Source organism: Trichosurus vulpecula, chromosome 3, assembly GCF_011100635.1.
Source record: "Trichosurus vulpecula isolate mTriVul1 chromosome 3, mTriVul1.pri, whole genome shotgun sequence".
NCBI lineage: Eukaryota > Metazoa > Chordata > Mammalia > Diprotodontia > Phalangeridae > Trichosurus > Trichosurus vulpecula.
In genome coordinates this window covers 4904758-4918278 of record NC_050575.1, presented here as the reverse complement: position 1 = coordinate 4918278, position 13521 = coordinate 4904758, and the positions used below count along the sequence as shown (strand labels likewise).

General features: G+C 40.1%; 1 protein-coding gene across 2 annotated transcripts in view; it reads left to right on the top strand.

The window, feature by feature from the left end:
* SYNE3 (spectrin repeat containing nuclear envelope family member 3) overlaps nucleotides 1-12462 on the top strand; it is a 182492-nt gene extending 170030 nt beyond the window's left edge. For both annotated transcript variants that reach the window (XM_036749666.1, XM_036749668.1), the window contains one exon: nucleotides 11765-12462. In XM_036749666.1, the coding sequence (XP_036605561.1) occupies nucleotides 11765-11962 (198 nt within the window). In that variant the 3' untranslated portion in view covers nucleotides 11963-12462. The remainder of the gene's footprint in view (nucleotides 1-11764) is intronic.
* The last annotated feature ends 1059 nt before the right edge of the window (nucleotides 12463-13521 follow it).

Genomic DNA, 13521 nt, shown 5'->3' with positions numbered 1-13521 from the left:
GAAAATAGGGGTAATACTTCACAGGGTTGCTGTAAGAATCAAATGAGGTAATAGCTGTAAACTACTCCGCATGGGACCAGGTACATAGTAAAGTGCTATAGAAATGTTGGCTATTTATTATTATTGGTGGTGGCGACAACGTTGTTGTTACTATCGTGGTTGTTATAAGATTCCCTTCCCAACATTTCACCTATTCAGAAATGAGCAAAGCTTTGTCATCCTCTCCTTTTGTTTTTCTTTCTCAAAGTCACTTTAAGTTGTATCATCGGTTGCAGCTACCGCTACGTGGGATGTAAGGGAAAGGATAAATTTAATGTGAACTGACTTGGGGTCTTTTTCTAGTTAAGCAAATATCATTTCTTCCAAAGTCTCGTTTTGACTCACGTTTCCATCCACTTTGGAACAGCTGGCTTTGATAGTGCAGGCAGCCTTCCTTTTTCCTACTGCACTGTAGTGATTTTGGCATGGAAGAGGTGACAGGTTGCATTCACACACCCCAAGTGAGCTCATGTGAGTAACCTAATCCCAGCATTCCCTGGGTCTGCCCAAGCCCTGAGAAACAGCATAATCTCCATCTCAGCCGAATCCTGGATTGCTCAACCAATTCATAGGATCAGAGGATTTAGAGCTGCCACAGACTCCAAGGATCACCTCGGGCCAATGTTAGACAAGAAGGGGATGAAGCTCAAAGAAGGAAAATAACTTGCCTAAAATTGGACAGAAGTATCTAGGACTCTAGGCATTTCCATTAGACCAACTCGTCTCTCAATTCTTTTCAATTCAACAGACATTTATTTGCATACTTGGTATAGGACTCTATGGTTGCCTGGCGCAAGAGGGTAAAGAAGAGAGATACCAGGTGTAGATTATAAATAGAACAAAGTCCATCGATGTGTACATGAATCAATCACGCACCAAACATTTGTCAGACCAGGTACTACGTGGTAGGCGCTATTCAAGCATAGTGCAAAAATGAAGCAGTTCCTACCCTCATATGCCTACTGGAGGTAATGACATGTGCATTAATAAGAAGAAGAAATCACAATAATAAGAAGTTTGCAAAGTATTTGCCAATATTCTTTCATTTTGTCCTCACAACAACTCTGAGAGGGAGGTGCTATTATCTAAATTCTATAGATGAAGAAACTGAGTTAGGCAGGTTAAGCGACCTGCCTCGGATCACACAGCCAGCAAGTGTCTGAAGCCAGATTTGATCTCCAGTCTCCCTGACTCGAGGTCCAGTGCAATATCCACTGGGCAACCTAGTTGTTTATACGTAAATATGACAGAACATAAACAATATAAAACAAGGTAATTTGGGAACAACAGCACGATTTGCTGAGGTGATTAGGAAAGACTTGCTACAGAAGGTAGCACTCGAGCTGTGTCATGAGGGTAATTTGGACAGACATCCTGAATAGATAATAAATTGGGTCAGGATTGAATAGAAGGAAAGTGAACTGAATAGCCTTTTAGAAATCGTACAGTTCTTTCAGTGACCTTAAACTTCTTCCTAAACAAAGGCCTATCTATTTAGCACCAATATTCTTCCAGTGTTGCTTTAGGACTATGAATCATGGGATACCACCCTTTGAAGAATTAAAGATGAAGGTCACCCAAAAAAGAGGCACATGGTGGGTGTGAGTAACTATAGCATATTAATCAGTCAATAAATATTTAAGGGCACTGTGCTAAGTGCTAAAGATACAAAGAAAGTAAAAAAAAGAATTAGTCTTTGCCCTCAAGGAGCTCCTATTTCAATGGAGGAGACATGTAAATAACAAGGTACATAAAACTAGTAGCTGAGGGGGCTGGTAAAGGCTTTAGCATTTGAGCTAAAAAGTCAAAAGGCCAGGGAGGCAAGGAGGAAGTCCATTCCAGAAATCAGGAATAGCCAGTGATGAGATAACAGAGGGAGTATCATGGGAGAACAGAAATGGGTAAGTGTAGTTGTATTATAATGGATGTGAAAGAAAGCAAAGTATCTGAGGACTAGAAAGGTAGAAGAAGTCAGGTCATGAAGAGCCAAAGTCAAAGGGAAGACTTTATATTTGATCATGGAGGAAATGGAGAAACGTTGGATTTATTGGGTGATATGCTTTAAGAAGATTACTTTTGCAGCTAAGTGGGGGATGAATTAGAGTAGGAAGATGATTGGGGTCCAGCAAAATAGCTAGAAGGTTGCGGTCATCCAGGGAAGAAGTGATGAGGCTCTAAACGAGGGTAGTGGCTATGTGAGTAGAGAGAAGGTGATACATATGAGAGATGTTTTGAAAGTAAAAATAAGATTTGACAATGGATTGAATATATGGGGTGAATGAAGGTGAAAAGGATGATACATAGGTTGTGAGCTTGGTTGACTGGGAAGATGGTAGTGCCCTGAACAGTAATAGGAAAGTTCTGAAGAGGTTTGGGCAAAAAATAATTCATTCTGTTTCAGACATGTTGAGTTTGAGATGCCTGCAGGCTATCTAGTTTCAGATGTCCAAAAGGCAGTTGGTGATTCAAGACTGGAACTGAGGAGATAGGGTATGGCTGGATATATTGATGTGAAATTATCTACGTATACATGATAATATGGAAACTAATGAGATCACTAAGGGAGATAATATAGAAGGAAGAGAAGACACCCCTGGGCAGAGCCTTTGGGGAAACTCATGCTTAGTAGATCCAGCAGCAAAAAAGAACCATCAAAGTAGAATGAAAAGAAGTCAGAGAGACAGGAGAGCTAGGAAGGAGCAGTGTCATGAAAATCTAGAGAAGGGAAGAAGAAAAGAGAACATCCTGGGGGGACAGAGATCAACAGAAAACAACCACCAGGTTTTCCAGGGTGTTCCTAAAGTCTGGACACATAGGCAAAAATGCACATTTTCAAGAAATGAAATGAATGAAATTTTCAACCACATTTTATTTAATCGGAATATTAGCAAATAACATCTTCAATAGGATTTCCATCATTTGTGATGCAAAGGTTGATGTGCTTTGCAAGATTCACGTGAACTCGGTACAATAACTCCACATTGCCATCAGTTTTAGCACATTCACTCTTTATGCGTTCATTCAAGAGTGTTGCATCTGTGATATTCATTGAGCACACCTTCTCCTTTGGCATATCTCAGAAAAAGAAGTCGCCGAACAACAGAGTCTTCGGTGAAACAATTAATGAGATGTTAATGAGATTTCCTACGTGTCCAGACTTTAGGGACACTCTGTTAACTGGTTGATAAATTTAGATAGAGCGAACCTCCAAGGGGAGTGATTGCTGAATGATAGTAGTAGAAGGAGAGTCTAGAGGTGGCAGTGGGGAGCAAATCTTCACTGAAGCGGAGGTGGAGATATAAGAAAATGCATAACCAGTACTGGAAAGGTAAGTAGTGTCATCAGGAAGGAGCCAAATTTCAGTGACTGTCAGGAAATGGAAGGAAGAAAGGAAGCAGTTTTGGATGAAAAGAAATTTATTAATTATGTGGCAAATATTCCAGAGGGCACAGTAAAGGAAGCAGGCTTATCTGGAGTGGGAAATTGGGGGGATAGGATTGGCGTGAATGGGCATAAAGGAGTAAGCATTTGGGGATGGTCAACAGCTGAAGGTTCAGACTCATGGGAAGGGGAGGAATAATGGGGGTTGGATTATGCTAACAATCGAGCAATGAGTCCAGGTACAGTGTGATTGGAGATTCATTGAGGGAGGTTTGCAATTAGACTGTTAAAGTCCCAACAAAGAATCATTCATGAGAAATGGTGTAAAGGATATCATCAAAAAGATGTGTGACTGGGAAAGGCAGTAGGTCTGTTAGGTCATAAGACTTGGGAGATAATTTTTGGACATCTCTTGTGCCCTATTAGCATCTACAGTGTCAAGAGATCTATATGAAGATCCTGGTACATTAAGTGGAACTCTTCTTCCCTCTCCTCCCCCACCTCCCACAGTCTCATAGGTGATTTATGGGAGAAAATGGACATGACTTATATAGCTCACACTTGCAGCACATTTTTTTTAAGTAAGAGCTATAGTCCAATATAAATTTATTGTCTAGTTTCCTTTCTTACTCTGAAGGAAAAACTCAGCTATGAATAACTAAAGTGGCTTCGGCCACTCCATGATGAGTGAGTCTATCACTTCACACAACTTGTGAACTGCAAATACATTTTCACTAGAGAGTTGTCGTCAAGGCAGAACTCTTCACTTAAACAAACAGATCATTAGCTTTGGGAATGGAAATATAAACAGAAACATGATGTATCTACTAATTTTTCTTTCCTTTTGGAGGCCATTAACTGTAGGTTTTAAGTTGCATTGTGTCTACCCCCTTTCCTCCCATTGGGAGAAAGCAGGAGTATTGGAATCAGGCAAAACCAGGGCTCTGATCGGAAAGAACAAATGGAGAGATTCTGACAGTCTAAGAGAGTGGCAGGACTGAAATAAACCAAGCAGTGGGTGCACTGCAGATGTTTGTCAGAGACACAAGCAGTATCCAGGCAGCTGCTGGGAAGCCATTTATGATGTTCTCTCAGGAAATATTTTCTTATGTGACAATAATAATACAGCTGCTAAAATAGACTTTTTCCTCCTCCTGAATTTGTGGTCAAAGTAAGGTCAGCTGACAGTCTAGTGTTCATTAGGTGTATAAGAACCATGCATTACTCACCCACTCAATCCCAGGGGCTCTTCCACTGAGTGCTAAACCATTTTTCCTCAGCAACAACTTAGGGACTTGTACAATCATAACATTCTAGAACTGGCAGGGTCCTTAGATAATGTAGTCCAGATCATGTAATCCAACCTTCTACTCAACCCACCATAGAAGGGAATCCCCCATGTAAAATCCTTGACAGATGATCATCAAACTGTTGTGTTAATATCTCTAGTGACAGGGAAATCACTACCTACCAAGGCAGTATGTTCCCTTGGCGGATAGCTCTGACTGTTATAAAGCACCAAAACCTGACTTCCCATAAATCCCATTCCCCTAGCTGCTGTCATGCTCCTGCTTCTTCCCTCTGGAGCCAAACAGAGACTACCTAACCTTCTTCCATATGGCAGTCCTTCAGATAACTGAAGACCCATATTATGCTCTCCTTATGCTTTCTCTTCTACAGGCTAACCCTCCCCAGTTCTTTCAATGAATGTTTATGTGATATGGTTTGCAGATCCTTTTCCATCTTAGCTGTCCTCATCTAGATGTACTTTAACCTACCTCTGCCTCATTTCAATATGGCATCATGGCATGGTAGAAAGAGTCCTGGAGTCTAGAGATCTTAGTTGGAAGAACTTGTCTGCCACAAACTCTCTATGTGACCTTGGCTGTCACGTCTCTATGTCTATTTCTTCCTCTGTAAAATGAGGGTGGGACCAGATGGTCTCTTACTAGAGGTGTGCTGGAGCCAGTTCACACTGGCTTGCCAGAGACAATTGTTAAATATTATATGAGCATTTATACCTTAGAAATAGGCAAATGCTACAAATCAGGGCTGGACTTAATTGTCTTGTTGATTGTCTAGAATTAAGAAAGTAATGGAGAAAAATGTTAATAATGAAGATTAAACTGAAAAGTGTGGGGTGCATATTCAGAATATGTAGTCCAGATCCCTAATCAATGAACCATAGAAGGTAACCCCCCATGCAACGTCCTAAACAGATGGTCATCTAGCTGTTGCATTAATATCTTTTTTTGTCTTTTATTTTTATCTCTAGAATTTAGCACATAGTAGGCACTTAATAAATGTTTGTGCACTCGATTTGATAGAGACAGTATGGCATTGTGGAGAGAGAACTTAAGCTAAACAAACCTGGATTCCCTGTTCTGATACCTACTGGCTATGTGACCCTGGGCAAGTCACTTAAATTCTCTAAGCAAGCACTTCTCTGCAGTTGCAGAGAAGGTGTCTCCTTATGGTGGAACAGGGTATTTTCCTCACCTGAGAGTTCTCTATACGAGCAAAATAACAGATCTAATAGCACTAATTATGTTTTGGTTTCTGTCACTTTCGTTTTTGAATATATCACTCTCAATTCTCCTACCCAACAAGACATCTTTTGTAAAGAAGGGGAGATAAATCTGAAAAAAGAAATAGACACCAATATTCCAAAAGAATATTGGTATTAAACAATCAAAATATCAGCCAAGAGGTTATAACAACACATTAAAACTATTGTGTACTCTGAACAGGTTTGATTTGTACCAGGAATGTAGGGCTGGTTTATTATTAAGAAAAGTATAAACATAATAAACCATATTAGTCACAAAAAATGGAAGCCACAAGATGTAGAAAAAGCTTTTGACAAAATGCAATTTCTATTAAAAAAATGAAAGGCATAGGAATAAATGGACTCCTCCTTGATATAAGTGGTATCTGTCTAACCAAGAAGTTGAATTATCTCTAATGAAGAAATACCATAGGCATTTTCAAAAGATTGGGTTAAAGTAAAGGTGGCCATTATCACCACTATCATTTTATGTAGTTCTAGAAATGTTCACTATATTCATAAGACAAGAAAAGGCAATTGGGAGAAGAAAAATGGGGAAAAGGAAACAAAATTATTGCTTTTTGCAGTTGATATGGCCTATTTAGGGAACCCTAGAGATTCACCTAAAAGTGCATTGAAAATTAATAACTTTACTAAAACAGCAAAATATAATTATTAGCCTTTTCATATATTGCCAACAAAACCCAGTGAAAAGAGAAAGAAAGAGAAACTCCACTCTAGATATGTAAAACATTTGGGAATCTACCTAACAAGACAAATGGGTTCAGTAATTATATGACTAGAACTAAAAACACCCTTTTACAGAAATAAAGTCAAACATAAATAATTGGAGAAATGATAATTGCTTATGGTTGGGTGGTGCCAATCTAATAACTAAGACAATACTCCCTTATTATTATATCCTTATTATTATATATCAGTCAAAGTGCTAAAGGTTGCTTTTACAACTGGAAAAAAATTACACAGTTCATATTAGAAGAAAAACAAAAGATCAAGAATCTTAAGGACAATAATGGGGAAAAGGGAAGGAACTGGAGCAGGGTGGGGAACTAGCAGTACCAGATCTAAAACTGTATTACAAAATAGTAATCATGAAAATTTATTTTGGTGTTGGTTTAAAAATAGGAAAGATGATCAGTAGGATATATTGGAGCACACATAGTAGCCCTTGGGATAAGGGCTCACTATTTAACAAAACTTTCTGTATAAACTGGAAAGTAGTTCAGGGCAAATTAGGTTTACACCAACATTTCACACTCTATGCCACAGTAAGCTCCAAATGGACACATTAGATCTTTTGAGAGTCATATCATTAACAAAATAGGTAAACATGGGAGGAGGTATCTTTCTCAACCATGAATGGAGGATGAGTTCATAATCAAACAAGGCGTAGAGAAGATGGCAAAAGCTAAAATGGACAGAGTTAACTGGTCTTCTCAGGGTTCTAGGAGTAAGCATGAGGAGGAGCTGTGTTGTTTTTCCCTAGGGGGGCAATTTATTTCCTCACCTGTGCCTTTCTTGGTTTCTGTATTTGTTTATCTTCATTGTGTTTCTGTTCGGTGAATTTGCAAATAATAATAATACCAATCTGCCCCCGGCTGGTTTTCTTTGTACCGTTGCTCTTAACGTTTTTTATTCTCATCGTTGTTATTGCATGCCCATCTTTTGTTTTGGATTATTAGGCTCAGGTTTGCAGAATATGTCACCTTGGATTGCACCTTCAGTTGCTTTGCTTTTTTTTTTGCGGGGTAATTGGGGTTAAGTGACTTGCCCAAGGTCACACAGCTAGTACATGTGCCAAGTGTCTGAGATCGGATTTGAACTCAGGTCCTCCTTACTCCAGAGCCGGTGCTCTACTCACTGAGCCACCTAGCTGCCCCAGAGCTATCTTTTTTGTTTGTTTTTGTGAGGCAATTGGGTTAAGTGACTTACCCAGGGTCACACAGCTACTAAGTGTCAAGTGTCTGAGGCTGGATTTGAACTCAGGTCCTCCTGACTCCAGGGCCAGTGCTAGTTTCTTTGCTTTTTAGAATATATTATCCTATTCTCTCCTCCAGGGTCTTATGAACTTTTTGTTATTCAAATTTCTTTTCCTTTATATTTGAAGGTCTTCCTCCTGATGACTTGCAAAACGTGTGAATTGTAGTTAGTATTTTCAAATTTAAGTGCTATGACACTTGGAATTTGCAGCTTAGGATTTTTTTTTAAACTGGAGGCAATCTGCATTTTTTCTATTGGCACTTTGTTTTCTGTGTTCAGAAGTTCTGGGATGTTTTCTTGTATCATTTCTTGAATTATGTTTAGGGTTTTTGACTTGTGTTCATCTGGGAGACCTATAATTTTTAAATTCTCTCTATGCATCCTGTCTTCAAGATCAAAATGTTTTGCCTGATACACACACAGAGACACACATGTATATATATGTAGATATATATGTATGTACATATATATGTATTTTCTTTCAGTGTTATTGCTTTTTGCTTCTTCTACAGATTGTCTTCCATGTCTATGCATTTCTATTCCCAATCTGTTGTTCTCTCTGTTGTCTCTTTGATTTCTTTGTTTCTTCGCTACCATGAATTTAAGTTTTTTCTATCCTACCAATTATTTCTGCTGTACAGGACATATATTCTGCTTTCATAATTCTTAGTTTTTTCTCAAATTATTTAGGAACATCTTGCTGTGATTTTCTCCCTCTCTTGAGAATCCACAATAATTCTCTGCCTCATGCAGTATATATTCATTTTCCTTTGTCATGCACTATTTTTTCAGAGGTATATGGACTAATTTAGGAGATCTGGAAACCCTATTCACTTCTGTTATGAATATCTTCTTTGTTGTTTATCTCCTTGTACGCAAGTACTTTTATTGAGTTTTCTTCCACCTGAGACACTAGTTATCATATTTTACCACATGATTGCCACAGATTTTATGCCAAATTTTTGCAAAAAGTGGGGTGTGACCATTATGTGAAGCTTAAAAAATTTGTGCTGGCATTGCTTTAAAATCATTTATTACTAAACTGTCTTTGGTGCAAGATTAGGATGCATGGAATACTCGTGAATATATGTTTTGTTTTTTAATTTTTTTTTTGGATCAGGGAAGGCTGGGCAATTGGGGTTAAGTGACTTGCCCAAGATCACACAGCTAGTAAGGGTGTCAAGTGTCTGAAGCTGAATTTGAACTCAGGTCCTTCTGATTACAGGGCCAGTGCTCTACTCACTGCTCCACCTAGCTGCCCCATGAATATATGTCAAAATTGAATACTGACAGTGCTTCCTAATGCTCAGGAAAGAAATGTGTATCCATGTGCCACTGGTGTGTACATTGCTGCTCTGTTTACCTTTTAAGCAGTGTGGTGAACAGAGTTATACCCTGTGATGATTATGCAATGAAAGGTTATAAACCAATATTTAGACTGAAAAAAACAGGATGTGATGATTAATGCAGTGGCAATGATTAAGTATGGTAATTTCATTCTTTGCCCTCTATATTCCTCTATTGCTTACTTTGAGTCCTTTTCCTTCGATAGCAATGTCCAGAGGTGTTACACCTCAAAGTCATGTTACGCTCCTTCTTTGCTTGAAAATTCACTTTTACAAGCCTCAGTGTCTGCCCAAATTGACTTATGGGGGAATAGAACTAGGCTCAAGTGGTTGCTGGTTCCCTTTCCTTGAGGTCTGGTGGAGCCACGCACACGCTGGCATCCCAACGCAGTTCCCTCAGTTCCTTTACTCACAGCACTGTTGCAGAACAGCATGTTGCCACGCCGTCTTCTCAGGCATGATTCCCCCTCTCCGTATTGCAGGGTAGACGGAGGGGCAAACTGGAGCTCTGTTACAAACCCACGGGTCAGGTTGTAACACCCTGTCAAAGCTTGAGGCCTTCCGAAGGAGGGGGTACCGAGACAGTGCATTAGAGATTAGGTATTGGCCTTGTCTGCTCTTAATCGGGTTGTTATCTCGTTAAGGTTCTTGGTGTCTTAGACCAGGGCTTCTTAAACTTTTTCTACTCACCTCTTTTCGTGCTTCAGTAGCATCCCTCGGCATTGCATGGCGTAAAGGCATGCGCAGTACAAAGTGCACATGCTTTGTGTTCAGAACCAAGGCTGCAGTGAAGCTGCACGATGCAACACGGGCAAGTGCTGCCAGAAACCCCCTGGGTTCATTATGCGTTTGATTTTGGATTAATTTTTGGCCATTGCATGTTCAGAAACCTTTCACTGTTGCCAAATTTTTCATGACCCCATGAGGGGTTGTGGCTCACAATTTAAGAAGCGCTGTTTTAAATGATGGATATAGATAAAATTCCTTTATCTCTTGTGCACAGTTCTTATTTTGGAGAGGCTTAAGAGTTTAGAAAGCTCAGAGAAAATGTCTAGTTGTCTGTCTTACTGGTCTAGTCCTTTGGAGCTATACTTCTAAGACTATTGCTCCTGATCCCACACTGGTACATTCCCCATCAACAGTCAGCCAGTAACCACAATTAGCCTTTAGAAAAGGCGTTTGTTTACTCATGTGGTATGGAAAGAAAAGTTGGTACAAAACATTTCCCCCCAAACCTAAGAAGTATATTCTCTTACAAATATACAATCTTTATGGGGAAAATAGCCTTATACTCAGATTGTGACTATAATGAAGCGCACGTATAGAACGATTATACTGGAAGTCCTTTTCTCATGAAGTCTTCCTTAGCTCTCCTATGGGCTCAGAGGCCATAGATGGCACTTCTGTCTGCCACAAGAGGATAGGAAGTTCACCCAAGTGACTGCTGTCTTATGTCTATTGGTCCTTAGCGGATTTCTCCACTCCCTTCACAGATCCGTCTCCTGCCACCAGCCACTGCCACTCTGGTGGGTGCTGTCATTACTGGCCACTATTCAGCCCTGCCCACCAATAGGCCTCTGGATCATCCAAAGTCATGAGGAGCATCTTCTGGGCACTTAGTCTTGGAACACTCATTTACCTGAGATCAGGAAAGAGTAAACCCAAAGAGCCAAGGGTGGTCATGTGTTCATAGCCTCAGGTTGCAGACCATCAGACACAGCTGCCACACTCAATTGCTTTGTCCTGGTTATCAGGGGAAGCTCACTTGGGGCCTTGTGGGAGGGGTATAACTACAAGGCAAAAACAGAAAAATGTAACAAAAGAAAGGAAAACTGAGGCTTGAAGTCATTTAAGTGATTTGCTCAAGGTCCCATAGTAAGGGTAATGTAGGAGGAAGGTTAATGGTCCCTGCATGTTAATTGAATTTAACAAGTAGAGTTTCATTTTTCTCTTTGTGTCCCCAGTTTCTAGCACAGTGTCTGGTACATGGTATGTATTTAGTAAATGTTGGTTTAATGAATGAATGCATGCTATGTGCAAGGCTTTCTTTCTAATAGTGAGAATACAAAGATAAAAAAAATAAAGTCTAGATTCTTGAAGAGTTTACAACCTTCTGGGGTACAAAGGCACATATACGTAAAATGACTGTGAAGGAAAAACTGGAGAGGAGCTAGGGAGAGGCAGGCAAAGAGCCGTCCAGTTTAGTCAAAACGTAGAGTCCTTGAAGGACAGCTATGTGAGATAAACTTGAAAAGGTGGGTGAGGGGCAGCTTGCAGAGGGCCTCGAATGACAGGATCAGGAATTCATTGGGGAGGCGATATTCTGGTTGAGAGCATGGTCAGGAGCGGCTACTGGATTACGTTCCGTGGCTGTTCTTTCCATTCCTTAAGCCAGTCTCAACCTCCCTCCCCGGACACTAAGCCACTTTCCCCTGCTTCTGTTTTGCAGAGTCGTCCCGGAGGACTGTGCCCCTTCCTCCATCGGGTGTGCTGTGTGGCTCTACCCCTCCAGCTGCTCTTGTTGTCTCTACTGTTGCTTCTGTTGCTGCTGCCCCTGGGACAAGAGAGGTGGAGCTGTGCCTTTTCCAACAACTTTGCCCGCTCCTTCAAGCTGATGCTGCGGTATGAGGGGCCCCCACCAACTTAGCGAGCACCAAAAACCAGGAGGCAGTAGGCTCATCGCTCTGTACTCCGGTCTGCCCTCCATCTCCAGGATTCTTCCCAAGGACGTAGCACTAACTGGAAATGTGGTCAGAGCCAACTGGCAAAACCTTAGTCTGTATGAACCAGCATCAGTGTAACTAAAGCTAAGTTAATTTTTTATACAATATTATGTGACTATATTTATAACATGTTTGTATGTGTTGACAGGGAAGAGATGCAGGCTATATACACGTGACAGATATTCTACATATATGTTTAAATACATATTATTCTATGTTAATGGAAAAAAATCCTAACCTGCTTCTCAGACATCATTCTGCAGTATTTTTGTAGCCATGAAGAACAAATAGAGAAACATCTCATTTATCTGGAAATCAATTCTCTGTTATCTAGACTCAGCTTAGACCTTGGCAGGAAACCAAAAAGAAAAGTCTCTGAACGGCTAAAATAGACACGTGCACTAAAGTTCATACATTTTATTTATTAGAGCCTCTCTGACCTTCATTCAGAGTTTACTTACTCTTAATTTTTATAAAATCCTAACTAGGGATTGAAGCACTCTACAATGTGAGTTCACAATGCTGTTAACATCATTATTATCTGGATTCCCAACCCAAGCTAAATTACAAGCAGAAAGTTACTATCTTCCTCTTAAACAGTGTGTTATGTTTTACAAGGTGCTTTCCTCCCAACAGCCCTATGATGCAGGTAGTTCAAATATCACGGGATCATCCATCTAGAGCTGGAAGAGACCGTAAAGGTCACCTCTTCCAGTCCCCTCATTTTACTGATGTAGTAACTGGGACACAGAAATTAAGGGATTTGTCCAAGGACAAACAGGTTACAAATCTGGGCTCAAACTCAAGTATTCTGGTGCTAAATTCAGTTCTCTTTCCAAGGGGAAAAAGGCTTAGATGTGCTTTCAGAAAGCTCAGAGCCTGTGACCATTCCAGGGAGGCACAAGGAGCACTGAATATTTCCAGAGCCCTTGAGGATATCTCCATAGGGCCCAGAAAACCCAGGCTATTTTTTAAAAAAGCAATTTTTGTAAATCCTGTGGTGCTTGTGCCAAAGAGGCAACTTGGGGGAATGAGTAGAAAGCTGACCAAGTTTGGAAGACTTGAATTCAAACCCTGCCTCTGAGTAACCCTGGAAAATTATTTAACTTTTTAGTGCCTCAGGCAGCTTTTGAAGACTCTTATGTTGCAAAGCAGGTGTGATTCTTCACTGGAAAGAAGTTTCCACATTGGGAGTTCCCTATATCATGGAATTATACTTCTAATTTTTAAAAAATCTCTGTTGAAGGAGTCAGGGAAGTATAATGCATTCTAGGACTATGAATTTTCATCTAAAAATGGTTAAAATAATCATAGTTGGGATGCTTAAAATAAGAAACCAGTTATCCAGAAAATTCACTTAAGTGGAATTGTGCCTTCCCCAATCACTGTGAGGTATACCTAGCTCATAAAAATTAGTGCTGGAAGGGACCAGATAACAAGGCATTGCTGTGTTTACCTTATGGCTAATTTTGTATTGTTTACA